This window comes from Rattus norvegicus, chromosome 7 (genome assembly GCF_036323735.1).
Source record: "Rattus norvegicus strain BN/NHsdMcwi chromosome 7, GRCr8, whole genome shotgun sequence".
NCBI classification, from domain to species: domain Eukaryota; kingdom Metazoa; phylum Chordata; class Mammalia; order Rodentia; family Muridae; genus Rattus; species Rattus norvegicus.
In genome coordinates this window covers 135,936,458-135,951,162 of record NC_086025.1, presented here as the reverse complement: position 1 = coordinate 135,951,162, position 14,705 = coordinate 135,936,458, and the positions used below count along the sequence as shown (strand labels likewise).

The 14,705-nt window shown below is 49.6% G+C and overlaps 1 protein-coding gene across 1 annotated transcript; it reads right to left on the bottom strand.

The window, feature by feature from the left end:
* Nucleotides 1-7,200: 7,200 nt before the first annotated feature.
* Hoxc13 (homeobox C13) lies at nucleotides 7,201-14,037 on the bottom strand. The gene is made up of 2 exons (XM_235695.9): nucleotides 13,308-14,037; nucleotides 7,201-8,136 (listed from the first exon to the last, which is right to left on the bottom strand). The coding sequence occupies exons 1-2, from the start codon at nucleotides 14,035-14,037 to the stop codon at nucleotides 7,880-7,882; spliced, it is 987 nt and encodes a 328-aa protein (XP_235695.3). The 3' UTR covers nucleotides 7,201-7,879.
* Between the last annotated feature and the right edge of the window lie 668 nt (nucleotides 14,038-14,705).

The window sequence follows — 14,705 nt, the reverse complement described above, 5'->3', positions numbered from 1 at the left end:
CTCCCGCCCCTCTCTCCTCTACAGGACTCGGCGGAAAGAAAAGCAGATTCTTCGAATTCCACCGCTCCTGGAGCGATTTCATATCCCAAACCATAGCTGCTCACTCCGACAGAAATGTGTCCCCGCGGGCGCCGCCCTGCCCCGCGTAGCTAGCGGCCCGCAGCTTGGCGCCCGCCCCTTGCCCCGCTTGGCCGGTTCTCCTTCCTCACAGCCCGAGCCTTCCTGGCAGCCTGCTTGGCCCCACCCGCCCCCAGGAGCCCGCCCAGCGCCTGACCCACTCTGGAACCACGGAGGTTATGCCCCTGGGATGCCAGCCTCTGTAGTCAACCTTCACTCAGAACCAGAAGACTGGGTCTACAGTGCCCCCCACCCCTTTGTGCGTAATTGATTAAGGGCTGTAAGGCTGCAGAGTATCCCTCAGCTACAGATCGCATGCCATAGCATTTCTGAATTTCATCCATTTCTCCATTTTTCAAGACTCATTGATTGCACATGAGCATCTGGTTTAAAAATTATCTGGGGGTCATTTTGGTCATAAAGATAAAGGCGATGTGATCTCAATATTACAGATTTCAATCAGCACACTACGCTTGGCAGCAAGGTCTACGCCCAAGCTCTCCAGGCCTCGGCGCTCTGCCGCTATTGTTGGTGTGAGGGATGTGAGCTGGCTTTGCCGTCTGCCTTTGTTGAGTGGAGTCTTCTCCCCATTTTAGACTCCCTTCCTACTATGCTAATCTCCGTGAAAAAGGGACCCCGAGAGGAAGGTCTTAGCTTCTCCCCATCTTTCCGCAGCTCGAAAATCTCAGGCCCTGGGCTTTTCTCCCCGCTCTCCGGGGTCAGACCTCTGAGCAGCGGCCAAGGGGCGGCAGATGCAGCGCTGGGGGTGGGGTTGGTTGCGCGGAGCGGGATGGGGGATAAGAACGGCTTGAGGGGGCTTTCTTCTTCAGACGTGGCTTTCTCTCAGCCCGATTTGATCCTGACAAAACCATCATCACCTTTAGGTTTCAGACTTGCATACAGACTCACGCATAAACCCCTCTTCCTTCAGTGCAACACATGCTAATTTCTGTCAAAGAGAGGCGCTGACCACCCTTAGCAAAATCCCTGTCTCCAGAGTCCTCCTCTCCAAGAGTGTAAATTTAGCGGTTTTCAGGGCCCCTCTGAGGACCCAGGCAACCTAAGGGTCTAGTTTCCCCGAGCATCGCGATAGCTCTGCCTGCCTCTAGGTAACCGGCAGCACAAAGCAACATAGCCGCTGAGTTTCAGGACCGGGCTCGAACAACAACAACAACAACAAAAACCTCCACTCCCAACCTGGATGCCCGGGACCGGCGGGAGGCTAGGGTGCGAAACTTTGACTCTAAATCCAGTTCCTCAAGAGCTGTTCCCCAAGTGCCGGCTGAGGCTAAGTGAGGGAACCAGGAGGATTCTGGCAGCCCAGGAGATTCTGCTTTTAGTCTGGTTCAATCCACCGGCACTCCATCATCGCAAAAAAATCATCACCGTCGGCCGACAGCGAACAAGTGATGCTTCGGAGCTCTCCGGCACATTCATCAAATCGTGAGGCTCGAAGGGGTTGGCATGTCTGCTAGGCCATTGGCTTCCGCCACAGCTGGGCAGACTGAGCTATGCCACGTTCATTAACTCAGGGGTTAATTAAAGCTGAAGGTAAGAATATAGTCCAAGGTTTTTCATGAACACCCAAGAGATTCAGCTAGCCTCCTTCAGGATCGCGTGTACCTGCAGGATGACCCTCTACCGCCCCACACCTTCTCTGTGCGTCCATTCCTGAAGCTAATCTTCAGTCTTTACAGCAGCAGGGCCCGCCATAAGTTAGTTATAAAATCTCCACAGGCTCTAGTGCCTGTGACGCAGCTGCATTTGGACTCTACTGCTAACCCTAAACTGAGAACTATTTGGTTCGATTTTGCCTTCTCTTTGGTGAGCTGACGCCATGAGAACCTGTTCAAGGTCACTGCCTAGTAGTTTTCAGAAAGGGGCTCACTGCATATGCAAATGAGGCAGGGCCTGGGCCCCTGTAGGGGTGTAAGCATAGCTCTGTTAAGAAGAAAAATGAAGACTGGGGAGGGTCTCTCTCCATGCACTGTCTGTCCCCCACTCTAAGTCTGGTCCTTTTGGGACCATTCCGGCTTGGGATGGACCTTTTCCACATTCAGACAAGGCTACAGGATGGGGTAGAGGGAGGGTTCTTTCTTCCCTAATTGGACTCTTCACTGGTTCCTCTAGGGGATGGAGTCCATCTGGCTTCCACCATTCCTGCAAGTGACCCCAACCAAAGCATCAAACTGGGAGATTTGCTGCTTTCTAGCAGCTTGGAAGTGGAGACTTGGACTAACCCTAGAAGCTCAAGCGTTTAGGCTCAGGCTCCTCTAGGTTTTCCCTCCAACAAAAGGTCCTAGCTCACTTTTCAATCAGAAAACTGAGGTGGTGATCGTCCCCAGGAGTGAACATTTGGAAGACTCCCCATCATGAGCTCCCCTGTGAGAGAGAGAGAGATCTCCCCTTATTTTCTCTGAGGTTTTCCTGTAGTGCTAACAGTTAAATAACAGTTAAAGACTGCCAATTCGGACATTTTCCCCCTCCACCAGCAGAGGATCTCCTCGCCTAGTGAATTACTGAGTGTCAGGAAAGGTGTAGGGACCAGTTTAAAAAAAAAGAAAAGAAAAACATGCTTATAAATGCCACACCCACCGCTACTGTAAAGGCGGGGGGGGGGGGGTGAGGTGGGGGGAACCTCAGGCCTGCTCTCACGCACCTCAAAGATGGGTTGAGGAGAGGATGGGAGTACTGCTTCGAGTACCCTCTCTCCTTAGGCTGTCCTTTTGTCCACGATAGGATAGTGTCCACTGGCTAGGCCCAGTCCTGCAAAGGACAGAGATATCCTTAGGTTCTGCCAAACTCAGCTGCGCAGTTGTTTTCCAAAAACCCAGCGTCCCAGTACCAGTTCTGAGATTGGGGTACGTTTCAGATTAGAGAATTAAGCACAGGAGGTTGTTGGAGGGGGTGAGAAAATGTTCTGTTACCACCCCGCCCCCCCCCCACACACACACTCGCTGGGCTAGGAGCCCAGGGATCCACTTACCGTTGGAGACTGAAGAGGCTCAGAAGGGCGAGGGGTAGAGGTTATCAGCCTCTAGAAACCTTCTGAATCCCCCCCACACTGCAAGGCTTCCCAGGGGCTCCCAAGGTATCTGAGGGGCGGGGCTCAGGAGGCGGAGGGAGCAAGTCAGCTGCAGGCGAGCAGGAGCTGAGTTACCAGAACCTCTCTGGAGAGGCTGCCTTTTATGGGCGTTATTAGCGCCCCTGTCTAGACTGGAGACGACACCTCCTCTGTGTGTAAACAGAGGCGGAGGGCTCCGGCGGGAAGAGGGATGGCGTGTCTAGGGGGCAAGCGGCCCTCCCTTTTTTCTGGCCACCGGAAGATCAAGGCCTTTTCCACCCTCCCCCCCTTTCCCGGTAATCCTGTGATGTCAAGGTCAGAAAGACCTAGTCACGGTCAAGGCTAAAAGAGGAAGAGTCTGGTTGGTTGTGAAAAAGCTCTGGTCCCCTCCTTCTTCTCCTCCCCCTCCCAGAAGCCCTTCGGTCCCCAGGGTCCCTCAACTCTCCACTACGGTGCATCTGACACACATCTGCTCTTGGAGTTTTCTTGAAGGTGGGCTCTGATGCCAGGACTCAGGCGGGTTCTGAGTGGAAGAATTCTCATTTGAACGTGATGGATACACAGAGGGAGCTGTTACAAGAATCCCAGCCCCAGTAAAAGGGTCTTTTACAGAGATGACAGTGCTATGCATCTACACGGGGGTTTTAGCTCATCACTTCACCCCGGTCCCCACTGATGACTTATGCAAGTGGATCAAACTCAGAAGATGGTCTCCCAAGCAGTCATGGAAGGATCTGCTGAGAGAGTTGCTGGCCTTGTTCTCTAAGGTGGGTTCCTGACTCTGGGACTTTTGCTGGGAAAGGACCATTGTTTTAGCCCTAGATGGGAATAATGAAGGGAGAGAAGGTCTTTTCTCTTCTAACACCAAAAGACTCGACCCAACTGTACCTGGCATCACAGCAAAGTGACCCTCAAAGGAGAGTACTATGAAACCTCAGTAGTCCTAGGGCCTGGGGGGCTTTGAAAAGCTGAGAGTGCAATGAAATTATAAGAACTGGACCTTCTGTTTCCAAGGAGGAAACCTCTGTGTTCACAGCCCTTTGCTGCCACGCTCTGGTGCCCTGCACCACCTACTCCAACCAGAATCTTAGGAGACTGTCTTTGAAGAGGAAGCATTGCTTTAATAGGTCTAAATAAAGACAAAATTACTCTACAGCTTGAGATGAGTGTGCTAACAACAACAACCACACACAGAGCAGGAGGACAGTCTCCACTGCTCAAGGGCACGGGGGCATATCCCCCAAGAGAGTGTTACCTCTTTAAAGAAGGAAAGAACCAAGGAAAGAATAAATTTTCCATTGTTGCTTCCCCAGAACACAAGATCACAGAGTTTTATACACTATTTATATACTCTGATTAGAGGCGCATCTCCGAGGTGTGATACTCCTCAAAAAAAAAAAAAAAACCAATCTGATATATTTGGTTGAGTGTTTGAAAATACGAAGAACCCTGGACACACAGGGGCACACTGGCCACATAGACACACAGAATGCCTGCGATTCTTGCTTGCCTTCCCAGCACCCTAGTGTGTCCTTAGGAGCCCGCACAGCACAAGGCTTTTTTTTTTTTTCTTTTCATCCCTGTCTAGGAGCTTAGGAGGGTCCCTTCCTCATAGAAAGACTATTTTCCCAAATGAAAGGGTCATCTGGTTCTGTTGCCTAGCAGGACCCTCAACTTCTATCAATCAACCAGGGTTAGGGTTAGGGTTATGGTAGAGCCGGACTTCAGGTGTGCCACCTTACCAGCTAAGGCTTGACCCTTTGATTAAGTGTGGTTTGTGTGCACATGTAGAGGGCTCTCTAGGACTTAAAATTATCTTGAACTCTTCAGCTTGCATTGTGTCTACAAAGTTTTTGTTATAGGAGGACCTGGATGACTGCAGTGACTAAGAGATTTGAAGAACCTACTGGAAAATTCCTAAGTTTCCTCTCCCTTTGAGTCCTTTCTCTGTATAAACAACTTTTTTTTCCTTAGGAGAGGTCTGGGGGCTTTTGAAAAGAGATTGGGTTTGTTGGTGGGGAGAGAAAGGGACATAAAATTAATAGTGACTCTTGTTTCTATGGGATTCGCCTATTCCCTTTCAAATCTTCCCTGCCCGGTATGTGGTTCTCTATACTCAGTGTAGAATAAGACTAGCAGTTGCTTCAGTAGTATAGACTCCATGGAGGGTGAATTCTTCAAGTTCTTTGTCTCTCTCAGATGTGTGTGTGTGAGTGTGTGTGTGTGTGTGTGTGTGTGTGTGTTTCCCCCACAAAAAATTTATTAACATTAAAACTTAAAAGCTTCAGTCCCATCAAGCAAAGGGAGCCGGAAAGACAAACTCCGATTTCCAACCTGATGCCTCCAGTCTTTCTGTGTCTCAGGAGAGGAAAAAAAAATCATATATAGATAAAAATTGCTGCAGTAAAGATTTAATCTGAGATAACATTGTTTTAGGCTATATTGCTTTTTAAAAGTCTCTTAACCTGACAACTTAACGATCTCATTAAGTCGACCAGATAGGGAGATAGGCACAGATGCGACAAGGAAAACAAATTAGTGGCACCATCTACAGACTTCAGACCTCCTGGAAGACAAGGGTTCTTAGGAATTCTAGAGAATAAAAATGGAACTGGCCTGACAAATTGGAGGCTCAAGGGATCCTGGCATTCAGACCTCTCTGTTTAAGTCGACGGGACAAAGAAATGAGTACAGCCTGGAAAAGCTGAGCTCTAAGCTGCTTCTGTCAAACTGTGCTAAGACCACTCCAATCCTAACCCCAGGCCTGAACTGGCTGTGGACCCCAGGGGAAGTAGGACGACAGGAGCCTAAGGTGAATACCTATCACCTCTACTGTTGCTATCATTGTTCCAGTCATCTCTCAGCCAAGATGCTACCCCTCGAATACCTTAGAACCAGACCCCCATCGTTAGCAAGCCCAGGGCCTTGAACATGCTAGGCAAGAGCTCTGCCACCAATCTACTCACAAGTCATTAAGCAGTGAACTTTTCTCACTTACCCACTTTCAGGCTTTTTCAGCAGACCACGCCGCCTTTTCCTCTCCCAACATAAATTCATCTAAGTTGGGTATTAAGGATGGGGAGTTCTCTTATCTAAATAGAACAGGCAACACAAATGCCTCCAAACTTTACTGGAGAGAAATAAGAGTTGGGGACCCAGTGTTGCAGGTGATGTTTATATCCCTGGCCCTTTCTGACTGGATTGGGCTATAGTAGCCTGCCCTGAAGAGCCAGCAAAGAAAGGCTTCAGAAGGAACCCGTGCAATAAAATCAAGGCCAAAAACAAAAGGATATTTTATTTTAAAAACGAGTTTGTGGGTATTTTTCTTCTTCTTTGCATTCAATACATTGTCATTCGGACATCACAATACTATATACAGATACACAACATTTAAAAAAAAAGAGCCTATTTCAGATGGACATTTCAAAAGAACACTGTTTTGTAATGAGCCAGTGGGAAGGGAAGAGGTGAGGGGACCCCCACAGCACCAAGTTGGCTTTTTGAGGAGGGAGAAATTAGGCAGCGGCTACATTTAGCTGGTTTACCCAGGACCCATGATTTCACCCCTCCTTGATCAGCTCCTCAAGCTAGGCTTAGGAAATCAGTGAAAAATGAAAGCATGTGGTCTCTCTTCTCCACTATCTGCTGTTGCTCATGTAGAGATATGACTGAAGATCTTCTGGGGAACCCACCCTCTATCTCCTTTAAAGAAGTTTATAAAAAGTTCTGATTTTTACGCCTGGCCTAATTCCCAACCTCTCCATGAAAGAGAAAGAGACAGAAGCCACATTTAGCATTGGTGGCTGGAGTTGTTCTGACCTCCTTGGATTTTCCACAGGACTAAGAGTGCAAAGCAGAGGAGGCAGTGGGGTCAAAGGCACCTCCCGAGAATCATTTCTGGGTTAGGATGTGGCTAGGGGCTGCACCAACTCCAGCTTATGTTGAGATGGACAGAAAAAGAGAGAGAGAGGGGGAGGGGGGGAGAAAGAGAGTGAGAGGGGGGGAAAGAAAGAAAGGAAGGAAGGAAGGAAGGAAGGAAGGAAGGAAGAAAGAAAGAAAGAAAGAAAGAAAGAAAGAAAGAAAGAAAGAGATCAAATCTACAAACTCCGAGAACAGTTTAGTTTGAATTACATTACACTGCCAGGCCCTAAGGATTAGCATCAATATTAACACGACTTTTAAAAGATGCACAGAAAAATCAATCGTAACTGGGGAAACCTTGCCTATGGAGTCCAGGAATGAGAGTAAAAAGGGGGAACAGGAAAGAAAGAAAGAGCTCCCCAGATCCTGTGCCCATGCACCCCGGAAGGAGGGTCTTTCATAAGAGACACAGGAAGAGGCAAGAATTGAGTAATTTGGAATCCCCCAGTCCTGCTTTGGTAGGAATTACTGGGCTATCCTGGCCACTTGGCTTTCTAGTGGGACAAGCCACCAAGGCCAGGGGGGTTAGAGACAGTCTTCCTCTCGCACCCCATTCGAACCCACCTCTACAGCTGCGGGTGCTGAGTGGGTGCCGACTGGCGCGGGGTGGGCGGTGAGATTAGGGGTGGGATGGAACTAGGGTAAGGCAGAGCTGTTCCTCTTTCTCGGTAGGATTAAATAGTGGTCTGCGCCGGTGCAGCGTCCTTCGGGTGAATTCTGTTATGGTACAAAGCACTGACATAAATAGTCGGGGCAGGAGGGCAGGCGAAAGGAAGGTCAGGTGGAGTGGAGATGAGGCGCTTTCGATTTGCTGACCACCTTCTTCTCTTTCACACGCCGGTTCTGGAACCAGATGGTGACCTGGCGCTCCGAGAGGTTCGTGGTAGCTGAGATGCGCCGGCGCTTCTCTTTGGTGATGAATTTGCTGGCTGCGTACTCCTTCTCTAGCTCCTTCAGCTGCACCTTGGTGTAGGGCACGCGCTTCTTGCGCCCGCGCCGGTAGCTGCTCACTTCAGGCTGTAGAGGAACCACGTCTAGAGGGAGAGAGAAGGCGTGCAGGAGCAAGTGAGGTGGGCGGCTAAGGGATGCATGCGAGGCAGCCTGTGGTTCCCGCAGGGGTCTCAACCTGGCCGGCAGACTGTACTGCTAGATGAGACACCCTAATTCTAAGTACCCCCCGCTGTTAGTAAGGCCACAGAGAAGATGAGGCCACTGGGGTACTCGCCACTTTTTGGGTACAAACTTTAAGGGAAGGGGCTCAAAAACCTCAGCAATCAAGATAATATGTTAAGGCACTTGTTCTAAAAAGAAAAACAAAACAACGCAAAAAAAAAAAAGAAATCCACGATAAAAAAATCATTAAAAAAACTAAAAAGAGAATCTGTATTATTCATTTATTTCTCCTTTCGTCTCAGTCTCCACCATGGATCTGCACAACACCCTTTATTAGAGACCTTGGACCCTTAAATCAGACGCTCCACGTCCTCCCCCTGCCTGCCAGGAGTGCTGGTATTTAGAAAAACTCCTTCATTCTGCAGTTAGCACAACAGGGTTCCTACATCCTGTAATCTCCCCTTTGTCAGGGGAAGGACTTACTTAAGTTTGAGGAGTGCCTAGCAATCAGGGTGTCAGCTACAAGGGTGTTGACCGTCAAGTGGGCCCTTCAGCCTGAAGGTGCCCAGGCACATGGATGAGTCTAGCCTTGCACTATGGGTCTGATTTGCCAACATAGAGAAAAAATTATCAGTTGAAGCCAAACTGCTTGGGGGATCAGTCACTCCATCACCCAAGGAGGAAGGTCCTGGCTCAATGTAAGGAAATCGGATCCCCATAAGAGGAGAGCCATACCTGGGTTCCACCAAAAGGAAAAAAAAATTCTGTTCCAATCTTTCTATTTTTGTTCTTCGAAAGCTGAAAGAAATCTTCTACACCCCAGCTAGTTAAGCTCTACCCTTGCCATTTCAGCCGCCACTTGTCCAGTTTCTTCAGGCTTAGAGCATCTCACAGGAATTCAAAATAGCATGGCATTCCCCACCTGCACTCATGGCAGTGAAAGGCCATTGTGCCAGGATGAGGGAGAGCATGTGAATTTCAGCCATTACTGCTTTCTATGTCATCGCTGGACTTCAGGTAGACTCTAATAAGGGACTGAGTGTCTGAGTTCACTTCTTCATTCTTATGTTTCTTTGGAAGTATTAGACATGGCCCCAGCAAGCAAGCAGAGAATCTGTTGAAGTGTTTCTTTACACCCTACCCTAGAAGCATCTTCCTTACACTACCCTGCCATTCCCAGTGAACCTGACACACACTCCCCCCCCCCTCTCTGAGAACCATGGCCCACTAAACAGGGAGGGGATGTGGGAGGGAGATTGCAATAGAATACAGATAGAAATAAAGTACCCAGGAAGAAAATGGAAAGGGGTTCCAGTGGCTCAGGCTGCCTTCCTGGTGACAATTTCTCAGGAAAATTATCTATCCAACTAGTCAATGTTTCTCTGACACCCAAGATTTTTTTTTAATCCAGAAAAAAACAAAAACAAACAAACAAACAAAACCCAGCCACTTCAGTCTAGTAGATATGATCTGTCAAGTTAAAAAGTTTTTTTTTCTGGTCCAAAACAAAGTTTTAAATAACTCATCTTCAATTCGTTTTACTCTTACAGATAGAACTAAATATAGTAGTGATATAGTGAGCTCCTCCCTTCGCCAGAATGTTTCTTCAGTTGTATTTTATTAAACGAATTTTACAAGATTAGAAACCAGAGGCTCATAGCAGGGAAGTGACTTAAATGATAGAGCTGGAATCTAGACTCTCTGACTCTTCACATCAAGTCAGAGTAATGGTCGAAAGAGAAAGGGACCTCCTAGTACATCCCCTTTGTTGAAGGGCAAACTGAAGATATGGCTGAGTTTCAGTTTTGAATGAACCAGTTAACTCTTCCTAATTTTTAAAACCTTTACTTTCTGTAGCTCCTTAAACATAAACTCTAAATTTCTAATGAAATTTAATCAAAACAACCCTAAAAATTCTGGTTAAAAGCTCTAAGCTGGTCATTTTTTCCCCTCCCTCCATTGGATGTCAAGGATTGACTCCACCAAGGTTTTCTTGGGTCAAACTGAACAGCAGGTTGTTTTGAGCTCCTGGAGCAATAGCTCCTGTCTTTGCTTCTCAAAGGAGCACCTTCCATTGTCTGCTGTTTTGGCCAGAAAGGAAGTGGGCTTCACAGACCGGAGAGCAGCTGGTAGGTTAGACTTGGAGCAGCATCTACCCTACCTAGGGTGTGGACTTGGCTATTAGTATCCCAGTGTTCCCTTCCCTAGTGCCCCCACCCCAAGATCACCTACACTAACCAGTTTGTACCTGGGAATCTAATCAGTGTCTGTGAGAGGCAAAGAGGAGTGAAAACAATTTCCTGCCAGTCTTTGTTTTGGGATAGAGGCTTCTGTTCAGGGAGCTCCAAAGCCTGCCTACTTCATTAGTAGGCTCTGGGATTGAAGGACTATCTGTTCAGCTAGTGGCTCTTTCCAATCCAAATTCAAAGATTGTCAATATAGACTTCTAGCATGGGCTCCAAAAACCCACTGTTTTTGTTTGTTTGTTCTGTCCTATCATCCATTTGTTTATCTATCTCAGAACTGTCTTTTCCTTCCTCCATCTGATTCTCTCCTAGATTCCTGCCCTTCTTGGTGAAAAAAGAAAGGTGACTATACTCACCACAGTGTATGTGTGTGTGTGTGTGTGTGTGTGTGTGTGTGTGTGTGTGTGTGTGTGAGAGAGAGAGAGAGAGAGAGAGAGAGAGAGAGAGAGAGAGAGAGAGAGAGAGAGAGAACAGTGTGAATCAGGGGTCTGTATAATTGGGAGAGAGAAGCCACAACTCCTCACAGCTCTAATTATCTAGATCTTTTTGAACAATTGCCTCCGTCTCCCACACCAGCCCAGACTATCATAGGTAAGGTTTCTCAGAGCCAGAGGCAGTGAAGAGAGACAGTGGTGTTTATGGCTAGATGTTGCCGAACAAACCACAATTGCATAGACAGAGTTATCTGAAAAATCTCACTGCTTCTAAAAGACCTGTGTGGGTAGAAAGATGGAGGGTGTCTGAAGATAATTTCTTTTTCATCTGCCTCCCTCCTGGTCCTCTTCAGGCACTGAGATGCACTAGCTAGGATCTATTTCTATATGGGGAGCATGAGCTCCGAGCAGTGGAAGCACACTGGGTTTATATACACTTCTGTGCTGTAATTTGCAAGTGTATTAAATCTCAATTGGGTTGTATGTTTTTTTTTTTTATTTCAATGATATCTTCCTCTAGGAGGCTGTGATACGGAAGTGTTTATTTTTAGCAGGGTGTTTTTTGTGTTGTTCTTGTTTCTGGGAATCTTTAAGATGTTTATTTGCTCAAAGATAATTCTGAGCTTCCCTTCAACCCACCACACAACCCACATGCCTATACAGGAAAGCCACAGCAGCTCATTTAGATACACTCTTCATTCCAAAGACATTGCTTTTTGCTCTAGGCCTGAGCTCTTACCTACAGTGAGCAGAGTGAACACCAGATTCCGAGTCCATCGGCCCTCCTTCAGTGACCCACTACTCCAAGGATTCCTGCTGGACCTTCATTCAAGAAGCTCTCTGTTTTATTAGCTAGAGAAGTGAGGGGCAGCCTAGTCTCTATAAGTTTATTATAGAATGCCTACATATGAACAACCTACCTTATAGAAATGTATCAGTCTGTGCTTCACATGAATTAAATTGTATGGTATAAAAAAATCTTATAGTCAATGTAGAGAAGGTGGTGTATGATACCATTGTACCACAACCATGTCTTCAATCCTGGCAGTAAGAAATGGGGTGCCTCGTGTGGGTTTAGCTCTGGTACTGACTTGTGTTATATCAAGTGATCTTGTGCTGCTTGTCAGAATGTTTTTGCTATATTCTGTAATATCAGTCAGTGATTCTTCTCCATCTACCTCTCCACCAACTCCGGATGTAGGGGAATTTCAGGCCCACTCTAAAGAGGTCTTTGGGTTGATCCTTTTCAAAGAAAAAACCCCAGGCCTGGCATGGGAGGCTAGGGGGCTCCTTCTGGGCATAGTGGGAAGCTATCTTAGACTTCTCTGGACTCCTAAGGATCTTTGGAGCCATCAGAAGAGAGGACTGTCTCCCACTGAGCTCTGTTTAGGGAGGGTAGACCCAAATGCTGGCTTCTCTAGACCCTCAAATCCTTATTTCTCAGATCAGAGTGGGACCCTGAGCTTCTGATGCAGTTTTGGGAAATCTGGGCTGGTCTTTCTCCTCTGGGGAGAGGGGAGTGTATGGAATCCTTCCCTATTTAGAGACAGCCATAGAGGAACGACACAAGAGTGTTCTCTTCTTGCATACACAGCCAGACAAGAGTGGTCTGGACCCTGGACCACACAGCACAGGCCTGCCTCTCCCACCTCTGGTTTTAGAACTCCCTTTTTCTGTCTGGAATGACAGTAACTAACTCTTACTTGAGGGACTTGGCAGTAGATTCACAGGATTAAAACTGTGTACCAGAGCAGAAAAAAAAATTGCATCCCAGGAGAGGATTCAAATCTCACGCATTCCCTCTACAAAGATTTTTAGCTCTTCTGCGCTCTTATAAAATATCCATGGTTAAATTTAAAAAGAAAAGATAAACACTGTACACCGCTACAGGCTCTGGCGAATTAGATCCCCATTTTAATGCTATAGTATCTGGTGGTTGACAAATCCTGAAGACTCGGGCAAGGTAAAGATACTTATTTCTCCCCACATCCCAACTATCCACTGGGTTGAGGGTAATGGACTAAGTTCCAATGCACCAGAGGCCCAACCCCAACCCATTCCTGACTGGAAGCGGATTTAGGAGCCAGGGTCCCCGCATGAGGCTGGAGCCGGCTGGGGGAGGAGGAGGCGAGCTCTCGACCGGAGCCGAGCCGAGCCGGCGCTCGGGCGCCTCTGATTGCTTCACTCTGGACCCGGCAGCTCCGGGGAACGTGTCGGAGCAGATTTCTTCCCCAGCGCATTCCTCAGCATAGCTCGCCCGGCCGGCTCCATCGACAGCCTAGCCGAGCCGGCGCGCCGGGGCCAGACGGCGGGGGTGGCTAAGGCGCGGAGCCGCGGGGCAGGCGGGGCGGGGAGGGGTCCCTGGCGGCGGCGGCGGCGGCTGTGGCGGCGCCGCTCAAGCCCCTTCCTTACCTGGGAAGGGAGACTTCCAGAGGTGGGCGGACTGCGACTGCTCCTTGGAGCAGTACACCTGACTGTCCCAGCCATTGGAAAGAGCCCAGTGCTGGTAGCCTTCAACAGGGATGAGCGCGTCGTGACGCGGCTCCGGGTGCCCGCTGATCCCGGGCACCACCGACACGTCCAGGTAGCCGGGCATTGCCTGGTAGGAGCTGGCGAAGCTGGGGTAGAAGGCGAACTCCTTAGCCCTAGAGGACAGGTCGTCACCAGGCAGGGCGCCCGACGGCTCTGGGTACTTGTCTCCCGGATGGTAGGAGCAAGGCTTCTGCTGCAGGTTCACGTTGTGCGACAGGCGGCAGCCGTAGTAGCTGCCCCCAAATGGGTAACCGTAGCCCAGGGTGGCGCTGGACGAGGTGGGGGGCGCCGGCGGTGGGGCGCATTGGCGCGCCGCCTCCGGGGCTGGGATGTCCGTGTAGACGGCGCCCTGAGGGGCACCCAGAGGAGCCGGCGGGCGGGCCAACACGGGGTGCGGGAGCAGGTCGCGGCAGTGGCTGGCAGGGCAGCTGCCGCCCAGACCGTCCATGCTCGGGGCTTTGCCGGGGCTCGCGCCGCTACAGCCGCCCCCCGCGCCGCCCGCGCCGCCGCCTCCCCCGCCGCCGCCGCTGCCGCTCTCCGCCGCGCTGTCCTCATAGACGTACATAAGGCTCTCCGGCCAGCGCGGGTGCAGGAGCAGCGAAGTCGTCATGACATGATCTGCTCCAGCTTTTTAAAAACTCCACTTGCCAGAGGCAGCGAGCTAGGGAGACACCTCGCTCCCTTTTTCCCTCCCCCATCCCTCCTCCCTTCTTTCTCCACCCCTCCCCTCCTCCTTCCCTCCCCCTCGGTGCTTCCCCCTCCCTAGCCACATTCCCACTACGCATGCGGACACACTTCATTAAGAAATCCGGCGGCTCCCGCCCTCCTCTGCACAGCACTCCCCTGGTTCCCACGTGACCACAGCCGCTGCACGTGACGCTAGGCCTGGGTCTCCTGGGGTTCCCTCCCCGGGAGATGGGGCGGGGCAGAAAGAAATGAGGACTTTGTTGATTGGCTCTCTGGAAAGGAAAAGGAGGAGAGAGTTGGGAGATTTAAAGGGACGGGGCAACGCCCCCTAGGCAATCCTTGTTAGGGGAGGGGGGCAGAGAGGCTTAATTTGGCCGACGCAAAGAGACCTAGGGAGAAGAGAATGGCTCCTCCTCCTAGGCTCTGGACTGAGAGGCGAGGCTGGGAGGCTCCGGTTCTCAAGCAGATGGCTTGGACTACTGAAGTCTCTAAATTGGGGCTTGGAGCTGAGGATGGAGGCAAACCTGGAGTTTTAGTAGTAGCAGCAGCAGCAGCAGCAGCAACAGTAGTAGTAATAGTAAATAATCTAGC

Bases quoted from the DNA above. Each gene is read 5' to 3' on its own strand.
- Hoxc13 (XM_235695.9), bottom strand. From the start codon at position 14,037: ATGACGACTTCGCTGCTCCTGCACCCGCGCTGGCCGGAGAGCCTTATG. The intron at 8,137-13,307 runs GTAAGGAAGGGG...CTCTCCCTCTAG, and splicing joins CTGGAAGTCTCCCTTCCCAG to ACGTGGTTCCTCTACAGCCT.